Consider the following 24,704-nt stretch of genomic DNA (forward strand, 5'->3'; position numbering starts at 1 on the left):
GAATGTAACCAGTTGTTAGATATTCTGCGTCAGCAGCACAACTTCCTGAGATAACCGGTGGATTCTAAGTATGGACCCTGCAGACTCAAGACACCCCTGTTCTCTTCGGTCTAAGCCCCAGGAACAAGGCAGCTGGAGGCCTTGTGCCGCTTGTTATGAAGGCAGCTCTGTGAACTTCAAGGCATTTGTGAGAACTAGGAGCAGCAGCTTAAAACCAGCAAACTCAGGGCCAAGCGAGGAGCTAGAAGCCTCCAAAACAGGCCCTGCCAGAAGGGACTCAGGTCCTGGGTGGCGGGACAGACCTGTGCCCATCTCTCCCCACATTGGGAAGCACAGCAAGTGATGACAGACAGCCCCGTGGTCTGGGCTCCAAGGAGGTGGGTCCACCACCCTGGGCCCAGGATGAGCTATTACAGAAACACCACATGCTTGCTTCAATTCCTCCTGAAACAGGACACCCTGTATCCTCCTGACCAATCAGCTCAACATGGATCCAGGGAAGAGGCTTCAGGCACCCAGAGGCCCCACCCAGGATGGTGCTTCCCAGGTGGGGGCTGTGGCCACATTCCTGGACCCTGGGCCCAGCTTCCTCCTGTTCTCTGTTGGGGTGACAAGCACGTGCTCTCAGAGGGGCAGTGAGGTCTTGATAAGGACCCAGGTGACAGTGCTGACACAGCAATGGTCCAGCCCAGGCTCCACAGGGGTGATTTCCCCGCAGGAAAGAGGAACAGGAAGTGGGATCCCAGTGAAGATTGGTATCAGGGGAGCAGTGCTCCTGAGGTCCTGGGGTTACTGCACCTCCCTGTTGCTGCACATGTTTAACATACATGAAGAGTACTGGGAAAGGAGCCCACAGAGCAGAAGCACTGGCGTCGCGCTGGGGCCCTTCACCCCTGACATCCCTGCAACACGCAGCAGGGAGAGGAGGTTCATGTTTGTCTCCAGCTGGGGAAGTGGCCGGTGCACTTACTGTTGTGTGTGGGATGTTGGACCCAGAACAGCATGAGGAGAGTCGTTTCCATTGGTCTGAGAAGAGGGCACGTGTGCATCCAGGAAGCACTCAATCTGGAGTCTCTCTTCCTGAGCCTCTCCCCCCAGGGTTCGGGTCCCTGTTAACCATTCATCTTCCTCATCCTTCAGCCTGACCTATTGGTCCAAGAATATAGTCCTCAGACCCAAGCGCCTCTGTCTCCTGGGAACCTGACACTGAGATTCCAGGGCCTTGGCCCTAAGCTCCCTGCTGGAAGGGGCCTCTGGGGACAGACTGTGAGCTCCTGCAGGGGGACCTGCCCTACTTTCCGTCCTTCCTGAACTGTGCAGGTTTGGGGGCTTCTTTCCATCCTCTGACCTGGCCTGCATCCCTCCAGTGCACGCTCTTCTGTGCTCACTTACCAAACTCAGTTTCTGTTGCTCAGAACCACAGGGATCTCAGCTGACACAGGGGTCACTGTGGAATTGCATCATCTGCACATTGAGCTGAATAGGGTCCAGCTCTAAGGGTTCAGGGGGACGTGCGGATGGACACTGAATGGTTTTGTATCCAGTGCTTGGAACCCTGCCCAGGAGCAGTCCGTGCAGGATTTGAATTCCCCAGGAACTTACAAAGAATTAAAGAAGGAATGAAACTCATGATTCGGGAATCAGACAGATGCTGACCATGACTGCTGACATCTTCAGGAAGGAATGGAAGGGCCGACTGAAGCCTCAGAAAAACACGGGCTGAGAGGGAGTCAGAGGCACTGAGGAAAGTCTTCCGAGGGAGGTTTGGACAAAAGTGTGGAGAAGGCTCTGCAGCACGTGGGGAGGGACTTAGGAGACATCCTGGAATCATTTCCAGGTTCCAGGTCTCTGGCTTCCTGCCCTGGGCTCCAGGTTTGGGAGACTGTTAGGTGCTCACATGCTCCACACATGGAAACACAGAGAGTCGGTGCCCCGTGCAGCAGGCCCGTGGGGGTAAGAGCAATACCCAGATGCTCCCCTTTTCTCCCCGGAGACGAGGAGCATGAGGCATCCCATGAAGGCTCCTCAGAAGGTCCAGGCAGGTGCAATCCCAGATGGGTGACCCGATCAGAACATGGCGTTGGATGGACTTTCCTTCCCTCCTGCCCACTTTCCACAGCTCTCAGTCCTGCCCCTGGGGATGGAGTGAGCCTGGCGACCATCTCTGCCCTTGGGGACAACAGGCTCCAGCAGGATAGGTTGCAGCGAGGCTTTGAGCATCTGTGCTCAGAGTCATGGGCAGCCGTGGAGGAAGGGAAGCTGGTAGGGCTAAGATCAATATTCTTAAGAGTCATTCTAGCCCCATGTGGGGAATAGACAGGTGATGCAGGGCACTGCCCCAGGGTAAACACAACGAGAAAGTTCTGGAAGCTCCTCCAGGAGTCCTGGTGAAACGTGAAGGCAGCCTGGGAGAGGCGTGTGCTGTCTGTCCTTGCCCCTCTGTTTACGGCTGACGCCCCCCCAACACCTGCACACAAGCCCTCGGCTCTCAGTCACCCTCAGGTGCCCCGTGTTCATCCTGGTCCCCGGGGCTGGAGGAGGAGCATCCCCATGCTCAGCCCATCACACAACACGGGCTCCCCTGGGCGTCCCATGGGGCCTGGGGGCTCCAGGGTCTGAGGGAAATGACTGGCTGCGAGCCCAGCGTGCAGGCAGGAGGAGCCATGGAGGACATGCTCCTTGAGACCCTGGGAGACAGGCTCACGGGGAAGGAGCTCAGGCATCTGGACCCAGGTGAGCCCATCAGTCAACACAAGGAAGCCTCAGTGAATCAGTGCTATATATTGAAATAAAGTCTAGAGAACACAAGGTGAGGAGATCCGGTGTTAGTCGTCAGTCGTGTCACGCTCTTCTTGACCTTATGGACTGTAGCCTGCCAGACTCCTTTCTCCATGGACTATTTCCAGGCAAAAATATTGGAGTGGATTGCCATTTCCTTCTCTAGGGATATTCCAAACCCAGGAATCGCACACACATCTCCTGTATTGGCAGGCGGATTCTTTACCACTGAGTCACCTGGGAAGCCCGTGGAAAAGCACGGAGTTTCCTTAAAAAACTAAATATAGAGTTATCTTATGAGTCAGGACTTCTGGGAACGACAAAAGCTCTAATTCAAAAAGTAACACGCACTCCAATGTTCATAGCAGCACTATGTATAATAGCATGGAAGCAACCTAAGTGTCCATCAACAGAGAAAAAAGATGCGAAATAACTGGAATACTACCCAGCCATAAAAGAATAAAACAATGTTGTTTTCAGCTGCTTGGATTGACATGTAGATTATTATAAATGAAGTAAATCAGTCAGAGAAAGACAAATATTGTGTGATCTCAATTATGTGTGGAATTTAAAACGTAGCACAAATGAACTTATTTACAAAACAGAAACAGACTCACAGACAAAGAAAACAAACTTTTGGTACAAAATAGGAAAGGGGAGGAAGGGTAAATAGGAATGTGTGATTAACAGATGCACATCACCCTACATAAAATAGATGAACAATAGGGATTTACTGTATAGCACACAAAACCACATGTATAATCAATACATTTGGCTGTACAGCAGAAACCCACACGATACTGTAAGTCAACTACACTTCGATAAAAACAAACAAACAAAAGAAGTCCCTGCCTAATTAATAAAAACCTGCTGGAATCGAAGGTGAGTTGATGCTGGAGACATAGGGCTAGAGAACACCACCAGGGGAGACTGTACTCGCTGGGAATTCACACCCTGAGGAGGGCGATAGAGGAGCCCTGGCTACTTCTACTGGATCCCAACACTCCTCACTCTAACTTTCTCTCATTTTCAACCCTTTTGTATTCCTGGCCTTCCACAGCTAGTTCCACCTGCCTTTGCCTTTATTCTGCCCCCAGTGTGTTCTTTAGTCCAAAATAAGTGGTTTCTCCCCTCCCCTCACTCTTTAGCCCCCCTCCTCCCTTAGTCCAGGCTCCAGGCTCTTTCTTTGCCCTCATCTGCCACCTGCATCCATCCCTCCCTTGCTGTGCTCAGCTTCGGAAATGCCAAATTGCTAACACCCAGGACCATCAATGCTGTCTCCCTCCTTTTCTCCTCTAACAAGCTGCCTCTGAGACACCCAGCAAATGTCCCAGGTCCCTGTACTACTCTGGGGTTGAGGGAATCGAGCCCTCTTGCCAGATTCTCATGGATCTCAGTGACAAACTCCAATGTGCTTTCCAACTCCTGGGCCTGCTGCCTCAGCTTTTCAGCTGACTCTGCCTTTGCTCCATCATGTAAATGTATTGACTCTTTGACCAGGAAGCCCACATCAATCACAAGGCCAATACTTGACATGACTATGCCAGCGATCCGGGCCCCTTTGGCCATTGTTAAAGCCACGCCACCAAAAGTTTTCGGCACCTGAATGCTGCCACGAATGAAGGTTCTCCCATTGGTTATGAAGAACTTGACTTGGGCTGTTAAGGCAGGGCTTCCTTTGATCACCTTGATGAATTTGAGGCTCTCTCCAATGATTTTTAGGGAACTGATGAATAATTTCTTTGCAAGATTAATATGAACTTTGCTTTTATGAAGTACATCCTCGATTACTTTCCATCTCTTCAGGTCACGGGACAGCAGTTGATTGGTTTTGGTTTCTGCTGATGACGTGTTTACACGTTCCACGATGCTGGTGGACACATTGGTCACAGTAGCCGCTATGCCCAGCCCTAACCCAGTGGCCAAGAGAGGCAGAGTGGCCCCCATTGTCAGAGGTGCCAGAGCCAGGCCAACGATGCTGAGGATGCCAGACACAGCACCAGTGGAGTGGGCCACCACCTTGGAAATCGTGCAGTCCTTGTGTACCTTGTCAACGTTGTCTGCAAAAGCATGGATCTTTTCTGTGTCTTTCTCCAGGGCCTGTTTCATCATAGCAATCTCCTCCAAAAGCCTCTTTCTGTCCAGCTGGTCTTGTTGGAGTGTGTCTGGGGCCTTTACACTCAAGTTTGTTTTCAGCCTGTTCAGATACTCATATAGTGCCTTTGCCTCCTCCCTGTAATAATGAAGGTCAAGGAATTAAGACAATTTGTTTGTCTGTAAAAATAGGCTGGGAAGGTTCTATTCTGTTTTATTTGAGCAGAAACCCCTTCATTCGTGGACCTTAATGTATAATGAGGAGTCAATCTGCTCTTAGCCCTTGATCCTGGGAAGTGGGCTCTAAGCCCCTAGAATATTCTGGCTGATAGGAGTGTCCTCATCTCCTCGGGCCTTTGGCCACTAGACAAACAGAAAATGTGACTTTCGTGGTGGGGCCTCTGGGTCACGTGGTATCAGTTCTGACCTCTGGAGGAGCTGGACTCCAGGGCATTAGTCTGACCGCCGGGAGGAGCTGGAGACCACAAGTTAGGATAGTTTGTTTTTAGTGGGTGAGATTCCATGGCAGACAGAGCCCTGTGTGTCCTGCCACACACTGAATCCAAGGCTGGAAAGCATCCTGGGGACACGGAACCTTTGTGTGTGAAACCCACCAGACTTTCCCCGTGGCTGAAACTGCATCCTTTCCCGTAATAAACCATAACTGGGATGACGACATCTTCAGTGAGCTCTGAGAATCCTTCTAGGAAATTCTCAAACCTGAGGGTGATTATGGGAACCCCCAAACATGCTACTGGTGTTAAATGTAAAGACAGTCCTGGGGACTGTGTGCTCAGATCTTGCAGGTTGGCTAACTCTGCATACTTAGAAAAAAAAAAAAAAAAACACCAAAGTCAAAGGTAGAAGGCACCTTAAAGATCATTTTGCCTGGCATCTGCTCTCTTCCAAGGCTTGTGCCCTTGATCTTTCCATTGAATAGTCACTGGGTCCATCCACTTCCCCACCTAACAGGGAAGCAGGAGATGTGCTGTGAGCCCTGGTTCCCTTGGACTCTCCAACTCACCTCACTGACTCCTGACCCATCACCCAGCATCCTTGACCTCTTGGATGTTACATGTTAGCTGGTAAACATGCCTGCACCCCAAGGCCATGTGCAACTTTATAGACCCTCTCCAAGACTCAAGAGACTTGAGGAATCACGCATCTGAATTGTTAATCCTGAAGAGACCGGCACTTGTACAGCTGGTGGTGGAACTGTTCTCCTCCTCAATGGGGATGCATGAGGCCCCTCAGAATCCATCAAACGGCACACAATCGCAGCCACTCACTGTGACCCTGGAGGGTTCACTGAGCCACTGCTTTCCCACCATCAGGGCCGCTTCACGTAGACTAGAAGAGGGTCCCAGATGGAGAGAGAACCCAGGTCCCAGGCAGGGTGTGGAGGACATGATCACCCAGGGCCCTCTAGCCCAACATGAGGGGATCCCATCAGGGAAGAAAGAAATGTCCCCCCTCCCACTCCCGAAACACCTGCTGGGGTCACAGACCCTTTACTTCTGTGTCCTCGGGGCCCATTCTCCTCACTCTAGTCCTGGTCCTGTTGCCCAAGCCTGCCTACACGTCCTCCAATCTGGACCCTCTGCTCTACCCTGACCCCTGGTCTCACCCTGGTCCAGGCCTTCCTAGGCCTTTGGACGAGATGATTGCATTTGCTTCCCCACCTCTGACCTGCAGTTCACTCTGAGGCCATCACCATAGTCTATCAGATTGAATTGCTATTCCCACTGGACACAGGACAGATCTGGGGCTCCAAGACATAAGCCCAGAGCCCCACAGCTGGGCAGGATTAGAACCAGGACCCCACCAGCTCCACCCAGTTCCTCTCTAGCCTCTCTGCCGTATTGGCCAGCTGGATATTGCAGGGTTGGTACAGTTCCTAAGATGGGGAAGGAAAGGACTCTTGTCAGAATCCCCAGCAACAAAAGGATGTTGGAAGGATTTACTGACTTTTTCAAAAGTGAGCCCTGCTTTGTCCTCCTCTCTAGGAAAAAGATCTTTGGCCCCTATCTCTTCCCAAGAAGTTTTTTTCAAAGTTAATATTAATTGAGCACCTACTTTGCGTCAGCCATCATGCAAAGCACTTTGCATGCATGATCTCAGTGTCTGCACAATAAAACTGAACAGATGAAGAAACTAAGGCAGAGAGTAGTTCAGTCACATGTCCAAGGTCACATAACCTGCCCTGTAGCAGGTTTCATATCTTCACAACTCGAGGCCCTTCACTGCCACCAAATGCCATAAAGGAAACACTGCTATTGGGATCTTGAGAAGGAACATCCTTGACTCCAACTACAGGATGCTGCCTGGGGGAGGTGTGCCTGCCAGGAAGAACCTGGCCCGGGGCAAAGGGATCTGAGTCACATTCTTGGTAAACCCATGCATGTTACCTGGGTATACTGGCCTTAACCACAAATATCTTCCAGTTTCGGAGTAAGACCATCAGTTTCTTTTCTGTGACCTGGGAATGTTCAACAACAACTTGAAAAACAGTTTCACTCTCTAGATGGAAAAAGAAAAGAATAAAATTAGAAGAAATTGTGGTGGAATATAAATGGCATTGAGTAGCTTGCTCCTTGGAAGAAAAAGTTATGACCAACCTAGACAGCATATTCAAAAGCAGAGATATTACTTTGCCACCAAAGGTCTGTCTAGTTAAAGCCATGGTTTTCCAGTAGTCATGTATGGATGTGAGAGTTGGACTATAAAGAAAGCTGAGCACCAGAGAATTGATGCTTTTGAACTGTAGTATTGGAGAAGACTTTTGAGAGTCCCTTGGACAGCAAGGAGATCCAACCAGTCCATCCTAAAGGAAATCAGTCCTGAATATTCACTGGAAGGTCTGATGCTGAGGCTGAAACTCCAATACTTTGGCCACCTGATGCGAAGAACTGACTCATTTGAAAAGACCCTAATGGTGGGAAAGATTGAAGGTGGGAAGTGAAGGGGAAAACAGAGGATGAGATGGTTGGATGGCATCACTAACTCAATGGACATGAGTTTGAGTAAACTCTGAGACTTGGTGATGGACAGTGAGGCCTGGCGTGCTGCAGTCCATGGGTTGCAAAGAGTTGGACACGACTGAGCGCCTGAACTGAACTGAACTGAAAATGTGTTTAAGGTCCATCTTCCTGACCAAAGGTCCCTGGTGTCCTTTGATACCAGTGGAACATATGTGTTCCCTCTGCCCCAGTTCATATGTTAAAGCTCTGACCACCCCTCCCTGAGGACTGAGGTGGCACAGTCCTGACTTGAGTTCAATTCAGGGTTCCCTAACCCTTGCGGAGTGGCTGAGGTGGAGGGGGTGGCAGGGTGAGAACTGGAGGAAACAGCCTCTGTGGTGACACCGCAGGGTCTGGGAGCACAAGGAGGCTTGGAGCAAGGGAGAGGGCAGGAGAAGCTCCAGGGATGTTGGGGGACCTCCACTCCCTCTCCTGCCTGACCTTGGGGATCCCCATCAGCTGTCCCCCTCACCGCGGGCTGTCTTGGCCTCACTTCTGAGTCCCTTGCTGGATGGCAGTGGAGGAGGAAGTAAACAGCGTGTTCTGGTGCCCTGAGGAGAGGCCTGGGATTGAGGCTGTAAGGATAGAACCTCGAACACAGGGGGCTCCCCTGGCCTCTCTGGAGGACTCTGGAATGCTTAGCAGCCCCCTTCTTGGTTTTTGATTCCTTTGTGGGTTGTCTCAGCCTGGAGGCACCACCCTCAATTCTGGATCACAAGTGGAAACCAGCCAGACAAGAGACAGCTGACTACCTGAGCAGTAAAAGAGGTCTATCGAGCTCATGATGGCGGCAGCAGGGTCTTGGAGATGTCCCTTCGGCTCACCCATCCAAGTCAGGCTGAAAGGAGGTGTGGCTTCACCCTTGGGGAAGAGAAAACAGACTGTGGGCTAGATCACCAGTGAGCAGTGGCTGCAGGGAGCAGCGAGGGGGAGCCCTCTGATGGGTTCCCCTGGGACGGCCACCAGTGCCACCAGGGACTTAACCCTCTGCGTTTCCCTGTCCCCTGGGCTCTGCTGGCTGTTAGTTAAGAAAAGTCACTCACCTACAGCTCCTTCCAAGCTGAGTCAGAGTCCTGCTCTCCTGTTGGGGCACAGGGAGAAGGTAGTCAGACAGGAGACAGCCATCTGTGAAGTTATAGGAGCAGTAAAACCAGAGACAGAAGAACACATAGAAAGGAGCATAGAAGGGAATACTCTGGGAATTATGTGAGGTCGGGACACCTGTGTCACTAATTGGTAATAACTACTATTGATTCAGTGTCTATGATGTGCAGGCTCCTGAAACTCACCTAAACATGGGTCAGCCCAAGACTTCATGCTGGTGCCAGAATCTGGACTTGAACCCAAGTTTTTCTGATCCAAATAGCAGGTTAATGATAACTATGCTCTACTCTCAACAATATACAAAAATACTTACCTGGGGATATATGTTAATTGGTAAATGACTCTTTTTATTCCAAAATGATGTCTTGCTCCCTGTGCCTGAATCTCTGCCTTGATAAAGTTTCTGGTGCTGCAGCTCCCACAGCCCACATCCTCCTTCCTTCTGCAGGAGGCTTTCTCTCACAACCCCCTCCCTGCAGCCCTGCCCTGGGCAGCTGAGGACCTGGATGGTGCCCAATCCTCTCTGCGGTCCTCCCCTGACTGTGACACTTTGGGGTGTTTCTAATTGTTTGTGTAAATAATAGTGTAAAGAACACGCTTCTTGTATGAAACTTTGCCTGTACTTGAGACCGTGTCCTTAAGCTGTTTCTGGAAGTAGAATGATTTGGTCAGGGCTCTAAACATTTTAAATGTTTTCATACCTAGAGTCGCTCTGTTGTGCCAAAAAATTGCACCAATTGATTACAGTTATATTCATATATGAGGGTGTCAATTCTTTTAATCTTGCCAATTCTCAGAAGTCTCTACTTTAAAACAGATCTTTATTGAGAGAGAATTTTTAAATTCTGTTTGGGATTACATTGCCTTGGTAGATGATGAAAGGAAGCTAACGTTGATTACATTCAGCAGTATTATAAGAAGACAAAAGTGCATTTATCAGCTCCTCCTCCTGAGAGCTGATTGAAATGATAGGAAACATGCTTACAGTTGTAATAATTGCTACTGATAGGAGGCGTCTCTGTGCTTCTGGTCTTCGTTCTGTACTGATAGTTGATCTAAGACTTTACCGAATATAATTTGGATAATTATAATAATTATCCAAATAATTCCAGTAACTCTTGAGATACGTGTGCCAACTCCCCTCCTTTTTTCATAGATGTTATGTGACTTGCCCAAGGTCAGAAATCTTGTCCATGACAGACTGGGTTTCAACCCACTTACTGGGCTCAAGAGCCCATACCTTGCCTCTCGGAACTCTGCTGCTAATATAAAGCCAGGAATGTGGGCAACAGGAGCCCAGAGTCTTCAGCAATAGTTTGAAGACTGATTGGATGAAGAAGTGACTGCTGAATAAAGAGGAGTGGAGGGAAGAAACAGAGAGAAGGTATACAGGCTAGAGGAATGCTTGCTTAGAGCAAAATGAGAGTTACACAGAAGGAGAAAGCAGGGGATAGTCCCAGCAAACCACATCCCATCACATATTCACCCAAATCCACACCGGACAGAGGAAAATCTTAATTCAGAGACTCCAGAAAAAATATTTCTGTATTCTGGAATTTAGGGGTCCTCAGGCAAGCACTCTCGGAGAAGGCAATGGCAACCCACACCAGTACTCTTGCCTGGAGAATCCCAGGGACGGGGGAGCCTGGTGGGCTGCCGTCTATGGGGAGGCACAGAGTCAGACACGACTGAAGTGACTTAGCACCAGCAGCAGCAGCAGGCAAGCACTCTACAGGGCAGCTTACTAGTCAACTCTACTCCCTCTTAAATATGAATGGGTCGTCCAGGATTATATACATGGAAACGATGACAATGTGGAAAAGGGTGACTAAGACAAACAGATGAGAAATGACACCAGAAGAGATGGATGGACAATTCTGAAGGAAGAAAATAATTTTTAAAACTTGAACCCAGGTCATAAAGTCAATTAGAAAGGATTTTTATTCATAAAATGAGATACACTGAGAAGTGGGGAAAAATGAAACAGACAAAAAAAATCTTGGGAATTAATAAGTGTTTACCAAATAAGTCTAAAGAAAGATTGGAAAAGAAGGTCAAAAAAAGCTTCCAGAAGTTTTCTTTAAATGACAGAAGAAATGGAGCTAAGTGGAGAATAGAAACGTTGCTATTCACAGTTGTTCCTTAGCAAGTTACTTGAGAGTGAGGTGCAGAGGGAAAGAAAAGGTGTGTGTGTGTGATGATGCAAAGGATAACCAAGAGAAAGAAAGATTCCTGAATGTGATCCAGGAATCAGGAACATCAACCCAGAGAGAAGGGAATCCAAGGATCACAGCTGGGCACACAGCAGATCTAGAGAGAAACCAGTTCAGAATGGGGTAAAAAGTCCAGAGTCTGTGGGGACAGGGGACTCGGTATCATATGAGGCACAGGTGCAAAGAAATGGAGGAAATTTGAAGACAGACAGTGCAAGGGGTGAAAACAAAGGTGATTCCAAACATCAGGAAAAACTGAAGCTGTGCCAAAATGTATGTGCAAATAGATAGTGTTAATACAAGTTACTCAAGAGAAACATTTAAACATCACAAAAATGTAAATTCTCTTCTTTGACTTTTAACTTCTAGAACAAAGCATTTAAATATGAGAACTAAATTTATTTGCTGTCAATCAATATGAATATTAAATCACACTTCTAGAAGTTGGGAGCTGAAGCACTGAAGGGAGAAAGAGAATTAGTCTCATTTTACAAAGTGGGGAATCAAGAAACACCAGTTGAACCTGAGGGCCTAAGAAACAATGGCACAAATAAAGTGTATATAACCACAAAGTTTTCTAATAGAAGATGTAACATTAGTGATATAATGATATTAGGAGAAGATAGGGACGGATATAAGAAAAAGTATAAGAATAACTGAAATCATTATCTTCCCTGGTAAGAAGTAAGTTAATAGTATCAAACTTTTTAAATTAGGAAAAGAAAAATATGATACTTAATGTTTATTAGCTATTGTGGTTGACGACTTCCCACTCTGCACCAGGCAGCATTCTAAGTGCTTCTTAAGCATTCATTTATTTTTACTTCTCTCAGTGACCCTGTAAGTAAGGATGTTATCTAAGGATATTGCTTAATTACCTAAAGAAAAAGCAAACAACTGAAAGTGTTTTTTACTACGAAGGGGTGTACAGAACCCTCTGTATAAACTGGTTTGTTTTAAACATATGCATTTAACATTTTGGATTTTTTTAATTTTATAAAAGCAGAAGTCACTTCATAGTAGTTAGTAACCCATAACAATGGGTTGATTTCTGGCACCACCACATAAAAGCGGTGGAAGCAATTGGATTAAGAGACAATAAGAAGTAAGCTGACACCCGATGTGACAACTGTCAGTGTAGCAGACATGTTTGTGATGATGAAGCCAAGCTCTCTAGGAAAAGGAGGGATGATAATACACGTAAACCAGGACAATCACAGTGACCTATGGCCTTAAACAGAGCCATCATCTGGCAGCACCTTGCCCACAAACATGTGCACCCATGGGCTTCTGTCCACTCAAAGGAAGCAAGACTCCTTGAAGGGGAGGTCAGTTCCACAGGTCGGCATCTATATCCACAGGTTGGCATCTATACACCCCCAAAGGCAAAGATTCTCTTGGAAATGTTCAGAGCAGCATTTAGAAGGGGCACCCACATAAAATGAGCTTCCCTGGTGGCTCAGATGGTAAAGAATCTGCTTACAATGTGAGAGACCTGGGTTCAAGCCCTGGGAAGATCCCCTGGAGAAGGAATGGCTACCCACTCCAGTATTCCGGTCTAGAGAATTCCATGGACAGAGGAGCCCAGGCTCCTCTGACAGGCCATGCGATCACAAAGAGTTGGACCCGACTGAGCAACTTTAATGTAACTCACATATAATAATGTTGCTGATGATGGAAAGTGAATACTATGATCATGTTTCACTGGGCCAAGTTGAGTCTGACAAAGGCCATGAGTTCATAACAATTCAATGACAAGAGTTTATATCAAGTGTGGCTAAGAAGGGAGACATAAAGCTTACAAAAGGTAGCTATGCTGCAAAGAGGAGTAAGTGTAGTGGGAAATATTTCACTGTTAATTGAATTTAATAATAAGAGGAGTCTTAAAATCGATGGACATATTCCCTTCTGTCTATTTATGTGACCATTATAAAGGACTGAGAAGGAAAGAATACCCCTGACATCCCAAGGCTGGCCTGGTATCACAATAGGGTGATGCTCTTCTCCCGTTGGATGTAAAGGCTCTCACAGAATTCCAGCCTCACACAGGGTCACCCTGAGAGAAGGAGCAAAGGAGACAGCAAACACCCATCACTGTGCCCCCACCACACCACACCCCCTCCCTTGGGTGAAAAGCATGACTGCTCCTTCTTTACCAGTCACACTTTTATGCTCACTCTGGTCTCCCCTCTCCATAGATGAGTTACCGAGACCCCCACTGATAGAAGTGCCCCTCATTTTCTGTGTCACCTAATCTAGAGTGGACCCATTTCCTTAGTGAGTGAGTGAAAGTCTCTCAGTCATGTCCAACTCTTTGCAACTCCATGGACTATAGAATCCACGGCATTCTCTAGGCCAGAGTACTGCAGTGGGTAGCCTTTCCCTTCTCCAGGGGATCTTTCCGACCCAGGAATCAAACTGGGGTCTCCTGCATTGCAAGCAGATTCTTTACCAACTGAGCTATCAGGGAAGCCCCCATTTCCTTAGAGCCTCCCCCAAATCCCCTCACCTGAGCTCCCATCCTAGAATCTTTCTATCACCTTCTTTCTGTGATGCCTGGGGTTGTCCCTCAGGAAGAGTAACTTGTTCACTAGGGAGTGTGTCTTGTGGTGGAGGCTGGAGTCACTGATTGTGTGATGGGAGAGAATTCGCACAGGCAGGTCTACCTTGAAGCAGGTGGGAGAAGAGCGCTGGCTGGTCCCGCTCCACCCTCTCTGCCTGGAAGCTGCATGACCCAGGAGCCAGGACAGCTGAATGATATCATGAAACACGAGGACCAAGAGCCAAGGCAGAGAGAAGAGGAGGGCTTTGGAAGAAAGGGCTGGATCCTGGGTGATGCCAAAACTTCGTAAACGCATCTGAACCCTCGACCTCATCCTTCCATCATTCCGTCCCATTCTTGGCCTCTTCCTGATCCTTGTCTGGGGCCTCAGATGCATGTGGATCCTGATAGTGCTTCCTCTGCTGGATTCCTATCCAGGCTTCCTCCTCTGTTAGCCTCTGATTGGCCCCTTTCTGGAAAGGCTGTTGGTGGGAGAGGGGAGGACCCTGGAGAAGCCTGGTCCTGCCCAGCTGCATGGCCAGTCATGCATCCCTCCCCTCCTCGTGGGCAGACAGATTCTCCCCATCTCCCTCATGTGCCTGCAGGCACCCTCCCTGGGAAGGGAAAGGGGCGTTAAGAAAGTCCCTGGCCGAGCACCCGGACTCTCCCGACTGCCCCAGCTCCTGTCTTCCTCACACTCTCTGTCTCCACAGGGCCAGTTGCATGAGACTGATACCTCACTTGGCACAGGCAGCCCCCTGCCATGACATGCGCTTCCCCACTGGCCTCTCCGCGTGACGGGTTACTTGTGCCTGGAGGCCCAGCTCCAAGCCTCCCTCTGCCACCTTCCCCCAGTTGCTCTCCAGCTCCTCTTGAAGGCCGCACTTTACTCCTGGTCGTGGTCCTTTTTTGCTCAGTTTCTCCAGGTCTGAGAACCCTCCCGCATCATCAGGGGCCCTGTCTCTTCTCTGCTGCTCCTCCTGTCCAGGGCTTCTGGGCACCCTCTGCCCTTCTGGGCACAGCCGGTTCAAAATATGAGGGGTGGGACCCCTTATGGGGACATGAAACAAGCAGCCTCTCAGTGACACAGCACAACCCCAGTTTCCCCTGTTAAAATTAGAAAGGGAGGGAGGGGAGAAGGAGAGACAGAGGAAGAGAATGGAGAAGAAACTAAAGATCCTAATCAATCAATCATTCAAAGGATCCAACATAACCAGAGAGAAAAAACTGAAGGGACTGAAGGAAGCATTAAAAATAACATTGATTTGAGAAAGCCCTTCTGAATACACACATTCCACAAGATATAATGGTAATTCTGACCTACTGAACTCTTGGAAATTAAAATTGCCAAGGATCCCATAAACCAGGTCAGAAAAAAACATCTGCACCCACAGAGAAAATGGAAATCAGCTTTTAAAAACTTAGTAAGAGAATAGAACAAACAATTCCCCAGGAGGTAGCTTGCCGAGGGTCACACAGTTCTCTGTGGGCAGAGAGGAGGCGAGACCAGGACTTTGGGCACGGTGCAAGGGCTGGGTGGAAATGTGCTTTTAATAACCCAACATTTCTAGGGTTGTCTCTGCCAGTAAAAAACATAGATCTAAGCTCATGCCCCTCCTGTTATACTGATGTCTGTAGAGTTCGGCTTTTTATCTTAACATTGCAACACCGGGATGTATGTGGACCTTGTGCAGTGAGCCCTTCTCGCTTCTTCCAGCAGTGCCACCTTCCCCACACAGGACCTCCCATCACCCACATCCTGAGCAGAGGGCCTGGCAAACACAGGAAGCCAACGCCCTTCGACTCCCCACTTGGTTTCCTGTCTATATCCAGGCCTCAGTGTCCCCAAGGGCCTGGCACTGAGCCTGGCTCTCAGAGGCAAGGTTTTTCAACAAACTTTGATTCCTTGTAACCGAAAAAAATCCCCTTTCCCCCATCAGCCCAAGCCTAGCACCCTGGGGACAGCTTTAAGGTGGCCAGGCCATAGGAGGGGAGGCTCTGACTCCCCTGTCCTCCTCTACCCTCTCTGCTTCCTCCAATTTCCCAAAGTACTAAGCACACCCAACACCCACCTTCCTTCTGGGGTTGCCGCTCATGTCTCAGGAGTCCACATCCTGAGCTGAGCCCACCTGAGCAGCTGTGGCCCTCCCTCTGCTCTGTTTAGGGGCCCTCGGCTGGAAGGAAGCCCTCAGACACACCTGCCTCCACATCCAGGCTCTGCCCCTGCTTAACCTGCTGCCTTGGCCATGACCTCACCTCTCTGCGCTTCCAGTTTCCTTCTTCTGTCAACTAGTGACATCATCCTTTCTCAGACATTCATCCTGAGGATGGGGAGATGGGCAGGGTCCCTCCCTTCTGCTTACCCAGGGGTTTTCCTCTGGCTGAGTGTGAACAAGATCCAGACGTTCTCAGCTGTGCAGAGGCAGCCACCAGCTGTGCATCTCTGCAATGACCACACACACCCTCTGTGCCTAGATATACTTTGGGAAGCAAAAGTGAAAGCAAAACCCTCACTTCTGAGTGGTTCAAGTCAAACAAACACCCTGCCCACCAGGCCCCACCCTGGGACTATTTCCACCTCCAGCTGACCCACTTAGAGAAAGAAGCCCAGTCCTGACATTCCACATCCTTCTTGACCCAGTCCACTCCGTCTCAGGCTCCGTGAAGGAAGACCAGCCAGCAACACACCGTGAGTCCCTTGGCAAATCACTCCCCACCACCCCCCCATTCCATCTTCTCACCCCTCCAACCCCACACTCACCAGCCTGCCTGCCTCGTTCACCTTCGTGCCACCAGCATGAGGTACAGTCCTAGAACAGACCAGCTGCTCAGTGCACACTGGTCACACTCTACTGCTGAGGGCCACGTCCAGGTGGCTTCTAGGATTCACTCACACTTCTAGGTTCTTCTGCCAGGGACACCTGCTGCATCCAACTGGAAGAAATGCTTTCTGCAAAGCCCAAATCTGGCATCACGTCCTCTAAGAAGCCCTCCGTGACCTCGCCTTAGAGTCCACTGTTTCCTGTTCTCCTCCCATGGTACCTAGAAGAGGGGCCTAAGGCCACCCCTCAGCCACTCTGTCCATGCGCTTCCCCCCATCCCTTTTGATCAGATCCCTCTAGACTTAGCCCTGCTGGCAGGGACGGAACTAGTGCATTTAGTCCACATGAGCAAGGCTGGCCTTGGTGGTCACTGCCAGAAGGTGGATGCAGAAGTTCGTGGGAAGGGCTGAGAGCAAGTTGCCTTTTTCTATCTCGGCTTATCTCCACCTGACAACAGATTTTTTTCTCTCCAAAAGGAGAACTTTTATCAGAAAGCCAGTGTCCTGGCGACTCAGAGAAGTCGGCAATGGAGAGCTGGCCCTGTCTCCGTTTGGTTCCTGAGCAAAGAGCCTCTGTGGACGGGGGCTGAGCATGTGGCAGGCGCTGTGCTCACACCGTCCACGCCTTTCCTGTTGAATCTCACATCAGCTCTAGGAGTGCTGGCTCTGTTTCACAGATGAAGAAATGGAGGTCGAGTTCCCACAGTCTGAGAGTCCTACAGCTGGACTGCTGGTGAACTTCTCGGTTTGCCTCAAGCAGAAGTTCCTGCAGTGGACCTGGATGCCCCATGGAGGCCCGCCTGCCCTTCCCTCAGGGCTGCTTCACCCCTGGAAACGTCCTTGGGCCATTATGGTCCCCTCCCCCCAGGTTTTGAGGGAGGGACAGGAGATTATTCCATGAGGATAGCCAACCATAGTTTGTTTGTAACAGCCAACTGTTATGTATCTGACGTGTTTTGCAGATAAGGGAGCTGAGAGGAGGGGAGAGGTGGGCACTTTGTTCCAGCAACTCAGGCACTTGTGTTTGGTAGGAGAATGTCAGCAGCTCACATCCTGCAAACATTCATTTGACACCCTGTCCCCAGAGCTCAGGGCTCAGGCCAGGACACAAGCCCCAGAGCCCAGACACAGAGGAGTCAAGAGGCAAACAGGCAGCTGCCCTGCCCCCTGACCTGCACAAGTCTGCCTCTGACCTTACAGGAGCTGCTGGAGTTCAAGGATGCCTCTTCCCCAGAGATCGGGGTCCTCTGGGGACAGCCAGATCTGGGTGTCACACCTACAGAAGGGACACAGGGAGGAAGAAAGGGAGGCAGGGGTTTTTCTGCAGGAAAATCGGAGCACAGTCACCCCTCCCACCTGCTCACTTTAAACCTGAGGCAGAAATCCAGGAAGCAGGGGGGCGGGAAAGCCATGTGGGCCTCCCCGGGGGACACCTGCCTCGGTGAGGGCTGCCAGGCCCTGCTTCCTCAGTGCCTCCACACAGGACAGCTGGGGGCCCTGAGCTGCTGGTGGGCGTCCCGGGACTCACTTCCCGGCCAGGTAGCCCCTGCATCAGGCCTGGAAGCCGATGATGACATCGGTGATCTTCAGGTCCCACTCCTCCTCCAGGTGGGCCAGCACAGTAGCCCAAAGAAAACCTGTACCGCTCTGGCCCATGCGGTACAGGTTGCTCTCGATCTCCAGGACCCTGATGTAGAAGAGGCGAGCTGGCCGCTGACCACATGCCACCCCAGCCACCACGGAGTCCTAGAGAAAGACCAAGGCCCTGGATCGGTCTTAATGCTCTGAGCACAGACTTCTCCTGGTGCAGGGAAAGTGGGGTGGAGGGACGCCAGGAAGGGGGCACGTGGGGGCCAGCACGGGACAGGTAAGGAGTCAGACTTGCAGAGAAACACAGAACCTGGGCCCTGAAGGGATTTTACCTGCTGGCATCTCTGTCCCCGTGCATTTCTAACCAAGGTGGCAGTGGATATCGGGGCTCTGGTACATTACCCTAGGTAATTAGAGAAAGAGTGTTTCTTTAAACAGGTAGTTTAAAGTCTAGAGGGGCTTCGACATACTTAGGAACCTAAGGAGCGAAGCAGGGGAAGCCAAGAAAGTGGGGCCAGGTGCAGGGTGGCGCTCAAGGGCCACAAGTGGCTTGGGAGCAGCGCTGTGACAGGGCAAGTCTCTCATCAACAACTGTCATTGACGAGGAGGCTGGGCCCAGACTGGGTGTAACCCAGCATCCGAGTGAAACCAATTTTTAGCTTCTCTGTGCAAGCAACACAGTTTACTGAGAAGAACCAGCTTTCGTGTAAGCCAGGACCTCCACAGACTGAGGACACCCCTGTTCAATTAGGTCCACGCCCTGGGATCCAGCCACTGGAGGCTGTGCACCAGGTGGTGTGAACATGCCCTCATAGGTGGCCTTGGCCACACCTCGATGGCGAAGTCAGCCTGCAGGGACACCCGGGGCGGGGGCGGCAGGGGAGGATGGGTCAGACACATGGAGACTTTAAAGCGCTCATTCCCTTTACCCCAACAATGTCATCTGCAGGGCCCACCCCCAGAAAAACAGCCTCAAAGATGAGGGGGAAACTTCATACACAAATATGTTCACTGCAGTGTCATTTAAACGGAAGGAAGTTGCAAGAGCCTAAATTCCAACAATATGGGCAGAGCGAACTTAGACGTTTGCCAAGTGTTAGTCATTCAGTTGTGTTCAAGTGTTTGTGAAGCCATGGACTGTAGCTCGGCAGACTCCTCTGTCCATGAAATTCTCCCGGCAAGATTCCTGTAGTGGGATGCCATTCCCTTCTCCAGGAAGTCTTCCCAACCCAGGGATATGAACTCGGGTCTCCCGCATTGCGGGCAAATTCTTTAGGGTCTGGCCACCAGGCAAGTGAAGTGAAGTCGCCCAGTGGAGTCCAACTCTTTGGGACCCCTTGGACTGTAGCCTACCAGGCTCCTCCATCCATGAGATTCTCCAGGCAAGAATACTGGAGTGGGTTGCCATCTCCTTCTCCAGGGGATCTTCCCAACCCAGGGATCGAACCCCGGTGTCCCGCATTGGAGGCAGACGCTTTAACCTCTGAACCACCAAGAAAGTTACCAGGCAAAGACCTTTTTAAAATATAGGGATGAACTGAAGTATGTACAGAAGAAATGACAAGATTTTTGAGGTTTGCTTCTAAAAACACAGCTGCACTGTAGGGAGATGGCCAATAATCTTACTGGGCGAATTATTTTACTTCTCTAGGTTTTACCCCATTTCCTGAATCTGAACCGTTAGTTGTAGTGATTTCATAAGGAAATATACAGCTTTTTAATTATCAGGTTAAAGAATGGTTGGGCATAACACATCTGCTTTCTTTCAAAAACAATGTCCCTATCTTTGGAGGGAGGGCTCTGCCCAGACTCAGCAGTCATCACCGGTATGAGGTCCAGGACAGCACCCTTTGAAAAAGAACAACTTACTGTGAACTTCCAGGCATTTTTGAGAGATGGGAGCAGGATCTTAAAGATGCCCAGCACCAAGGCATGAGAGAAACATGAAATTGTCAGCAGAGGCTCTGCCCGGAGGCACTCAGGCCCTGGGTGGCGGACACATGTGTGCAGCACACATCCCTGCCCACCTCTCCCCACAGAGGACAGGACAGCAGGTGGGGACAGACAGCTGCATGGTCTGGGCTCCCAGCGGGGTGGGTACTCTGCACTGGACCCAGGATGAGCTGTGTTACAGAAACATCACATGCTTGCTTCACTTCCTCCTGGAACAGAACACCCTGCGTTCTCCCGACCAATCAGCTCAACATGGATCAGGGAGGAGGCTCAAGACACCCAGAGGGCCCACCCAGGATGGCCCTCCCCAGGCAGGGGCCTCAGCCACTCTCCTGGTCCCTGGGCCCAGCTTCCTCCTGTTCTCCGTTGGGGTGAGAAACACATGCTCTCAGAGGTGCAGTGAGGTCCTGATTAGGACCCAGGTGACAGTGCTGACACAGCGATGGCCCAGCCCAGGCTGCACAGGGGTGAATTTCCCCACAGGAAGAAGAACAGGAAGTGGGATCCCAGTGAAGACTGGAATCAGGAAAGCAATGTTCCTGGGGGTCGGGGTCTCACTGCACCTCCCTGTTGCCTGCACATATATAATATACATGCAGAATACTGAGAAAGGAGCCCGATGGACTAGGAGAAGCACTGGCATCGCGCTGGGGCCCTTCACCCTTGACATCACTGCAAGATGCAGCAGGTGGAGGAGATTCGTGTTTGTCTCCAGCTGGGGAAGTGGGCGGTGCACTTACTGTCGTGTGTGGGGTGCTTGGACCCAGAACAGCATGAGGAGAGTCATGTCTGTTGGTCTGGGCAGAGGGCATGTGTGCATCCAGGAAGCACTCAATCTGGAGCCTCTCTACCTGACACTTTCCCCCAGGGTTCAGGTCCCTGTTACTCATTCATCTTCCTCATCCTTCAGCCTGAACTATCAGTCTGAGGATAACTGTCCCCAGGCCCAGTCTGTCTCTTGGGAACTTGACATTGAGATTCCAGGTGTTTGGACCTAAGCCTCCTGCTGACGGGACCTCAGGGGACAGACTGTGGGATCCTGGAGGGGGACATGTCCTGCTTCCTGTCCTCCCTGAACTGTACATGTTTGGGACTTCTTTCTATCCTCTGACCTGGACTTCTTCCCTCTCAGTGCACCCTCTTAGTGCTCACTTAGCCAGATGCAGTTTCTGTTGCTCAGAACTACAAGCATCTCACCTGACACGGGTCACCGTGGAGTTGCATCAGCCACACATTGAGCTCAATGGAGTCCAGCTCTAAGGGTTGGGGGGGAGATGGGGGTGGACACAGAATGGTTCTGTACCCAGTGCCTGAAACCCTGCCCAGAGAAGTCTGTGCAGGATGGGAATTCTCCAGGAACTGATGAAGAACCGATGAAGGAATGAACTCACATCTCTGAAGGTCAGGTAGGCGATGGCCAATGACTGCTGACATCTTCAAGAAGGACTGAGAGGACCGGTTGAAGCCTCAGGAAAACACGGGCTGAGAGGGAGTCCGAGGCAGTGAGGAAAGTCTTCCGAGGGAGGTTTGGACAAAAGTGTGAAGAAGGCTCTGCAGCACGTGGGGAGGGACTTAGGTGACATCCTGGGATCATTTCCAGGTCCCAGGTCTCTGGCTTCCTGCCCTGGGCTCCAGGCGTGGGAAACTGCTAGGTGCTCACATGCCCCACACGTGGAAACACAGAGAGTTGGTGCCCATGTGGAGTAGGCCCTTGGAGGTGAGAGCCACACCCAGATGCTCCCCTCTCCTCCCTGGAGAGGAGGATCCTGAGGCATCTCATGAAGGCTCCTCAGAAGGTCCAGGCAGGTGCAATCCCAGATGGGTGGCCAGGTCAGAACATGGCCTTGGATGGATTTTCCCTCCTTCCTGCCCACTTTCCCAAGCCACTCAGTCCTGCTCCTGGGGATGGAGTGAGCCTGGCATCCAGCTCTGCCCTAGCGGGGACCACAGGCTCCAGCAGGCTAGGCTGCAGCGAGGCTTTGAGCGTCTGTGCTCATAGTCATAGGCAGCTGTGGAGGAGGGGAAGCAGGTAGGGCTAAGATCAATATTCTTAAGAGTCATTCTAGCCCTATGTGGGGAATAGACAGGTGAGGCAGGGCGGTGCCCCAAGGTAAACACAGGAAGACCGTTCTGGAAGTTCCTACAGGAGTCCTGGTGAAACGTGAAGGCAGCCTGGGTGAGGCGTGTGCTCTCTCTCTGCCCCTCTGTTTACGGCTGACCCCCCTCCTCACACCTGCACACAAGCCCTCTGCTCTCAATTACCCTTGGGTGACCCGTGTCCTTCCTTGTCCCCGGGGCTGGAGGAGGGGCATCCCCATGTTCAGCCCAAGTCAGATGACATGGGCTCCTCCTGGTGTCCCATGGGGCCTGCGGGGCTCCAGGGTCTGAGGGAAACAACTTTATGGGAGCCCAGCGGGCAGGCAGAGGAGCCATGGAGGACGTGCTTCCTGAGACCCTGGGAAACAGTCTCATGGGGAAGGAGGTCAGGCAGCTGAGCTCATCAATCAATGCAAGGAGCCTCAATCAATCAATTCATATTTATTGGACTAAAGTCTGTAGAACACAATGTAGAGAGAGGCAGATGGTCCTAAATACCTTATTCTGCTTCATCCCCAACTGAGGAGGAAATTGAGGGTCAGAGAGGCCTTGTCTGTTGACCCCAGGCTGGTTGATCTCCTTGACACACCGCATAGTTCCTTGACCTGATGATGTCTTCTGCTTCATCTTTCTTTCTCTTTTTCCCAAATCAATCTCTGTTCCTACACAACACTGGGAATTTCATGGGAACTTCACTGGTCTCTCGGTGCACCTGAACTCAAAGGGCACCTGGATACTTGTCAGATGCTCCATCCACTGAGTTGTCATCACCACTGCTGCCGCCACCATCATCACCATCACTGTCACCAAGAAGCCACTGCCTGAAGTTCTACATAGACCATTCTTCAGAGAAGATATACAGATGGCTAGCCAGCATATGCAAAGAGGCTGAACACTGCTAATTATTCATTCAGTTCAGTTCAGGCGCTCAGTGGTGTCCGACTCTTCAAGACCCCATGGACCACAGCATGCCAGGCCTCCCTGTCCATCACCAACTCCCGGAGTCCACTCAAACTCATCTCCATTGAGTCAGTGATGCCATCCAACCATCTCATCCTCTGTGTATGCTAATCTAAACTACAATAAGAGATCACCCCCTACCAATCAGAAGGGCCATCAAGTAAAAGTCTACAGACAATCAATATTGGAGATGATGTGGAGAAAAGGCAAGCCCCCTACACTGTTGCTGGGAATATAATTTGGTGTAGCCATTATGGAAAACAGTAAAGAAGTTCCTTAAAAACTAAAAATCGAGCTATCAGGTGATCCAGCAACCCCACTTCAGGGCATATATTTGGAAAAGAAAAAGTTCCAATTCGAAAAGATACATGCACCCCATGTTCATAGCAGCACTATTTACAATAGACAAGACATGGAAGCAACCTAAATGTCCGTCAACAAATGAAGGGATAAAGACAATGTGGCACATACAAACAATGGAATACGACTCAGCCATAAAGAGAATGAAACAATGCCTTTTGTAGTAACATGTATGGATCTAGAGGTGATCATACTAAGTGAAGTAAGTCTGGCAGAAAAGACAGATACATAATATCACTTATATGGAGAATCTAAGAAATAGTCTAGGTCATTCCCTGGTGCTCTAGTGGTTCACATTTAGTGGTTTTGCTGCTATGGCCACGTTTATCCCACGTCGGGCATCTGAGATCCCACAAACTGCTTGGCATGGCCACAAAAAAAAGAGTCCAAATGAACTTATGAACAAACCACTCATAGTCATAGAAAACATAACTTGTTGTTACTAAAGAGAGAGAAGGGTAAACTAGGAGTGTGGGATTAACAGATGCACACTACCATACATAAAATGGATTAAAAAACAAGGACTTTATGTATACCACAGGGAATAATAGTATCTTATAATAATATGTAATTAAAAAAATGAAAAGAATATAGATATATACATAAATTATGTATAACTGAATCACTTCGATGTTCACCTGAACTAACAGAATATTGTGAATCAACTCTACTTCAATTAAAGAAACAAGCAAACAAAAGAAGTCATAGCCTAATTAAGATAAAATGCTGGGATCAAAGACGAGTTGTTGGAGAAGTCGGGCTAGAGGCCACCACCAGGGGGAGACTCTACTTGCTGGGGCATCAGACCCCGGCAAGGGCGATAGAGCTGCTCCTGCTACTTCCCCTGGATCCCAATGATGCTGCCTCTCTGACTATCCCCCATTTTCAGCCCTTTTGTCTTTCTGTGTCTCGTTGCTAGTTCCCCTGCCTCTCCCTGTATTCTGCACCCAGTGTCGTCTTTAGTTCAAAGTAAGTGGTTTCTGAAGGGAAGGGAGTTAGGGGGAGAATGGATACATGTATGTGTATGGCTGAGTCCCTTCACTGTTCACCTGAAACTATCACAGCACTGTTAATCGACTATTCCTCAATACAAATAGAAAGTTCACAGTGTGAAAAAAACAAGAGGTTTCTCCCTCGGCCCCCGCCCATTCTCTAGTCCCCCTTCCTCCCTT

At 50.0% G+C, this 24,704-nt stretch overlaps 1 protein-coding gene across 4 annotated transcripts; it reads right to left on the reverse strand.

The window, feature by feature from the left end:
- Window positions 1-2,761: 2,761 nt before the first annotated feature.
- LOC113892669 (apolipoprotein L3-like) lies at window positions 2,762-17,381 on the reverse strand. Of its 4 annotated transcripts, none has more exons than XM_027541805.1 (6): window positions 16,513-17,380; window positions 16,115-16,231; window positions 8,936-8,973; window positions 8,645-8,753; window positions 7,281-7,392; window positions 2,762-5,011 (listed from the first exon to the last, which is right to left on the reverse strand). In XM_027541805.1, the coding sequence occupies exons 4-6, from the start codon at window positions 8,718-8,720 to the stop codon at window positions 3,940-3,942; spliced, it is 1,260 nt and encodes a 419-aa protein (XP_027397606.1). In that variant the 5' UTR covers window positions 8,721-8,753; window positions 8,936-8,973; window positions 16,115-16,231; window positions 16,513-17,380; the 3' UTR covers window positions 2,762-3,939. The 4 variants fall into 4 exon arrangements, with proteins under 4 accessions (XP_027397606.1, XP_027397607.1, XP_027397608.1 ...); XM_027541806.1 differs by having other exon boundaries at window positions 8,936-9,017; XM_027541807.1 differs by lacking the exon at window positions 8,936-8,973 and having other exon boundaries at window positions 16,513-17,381.
- Window positions 17,382-24,704: the final 7,323 nt, after the last annotated feature.

Source organism: Bos indicus x Bos taurus, chromosome 5, assembly GCF_003369695.1.
Source record: "Bos indicus x Bos taurus breed Angus x Brahman F1 hybrid chromosome 5, Bos_hybrid_MaternalHap_v2.0, whole genome shotgun sequence".
Taxonomy (NCBI): Eukaryota; Metazoa; Chordata; class Mammalia; order Artiodactyla; family Bovidae; genus Bos; species Bos indicus x Bos taurus.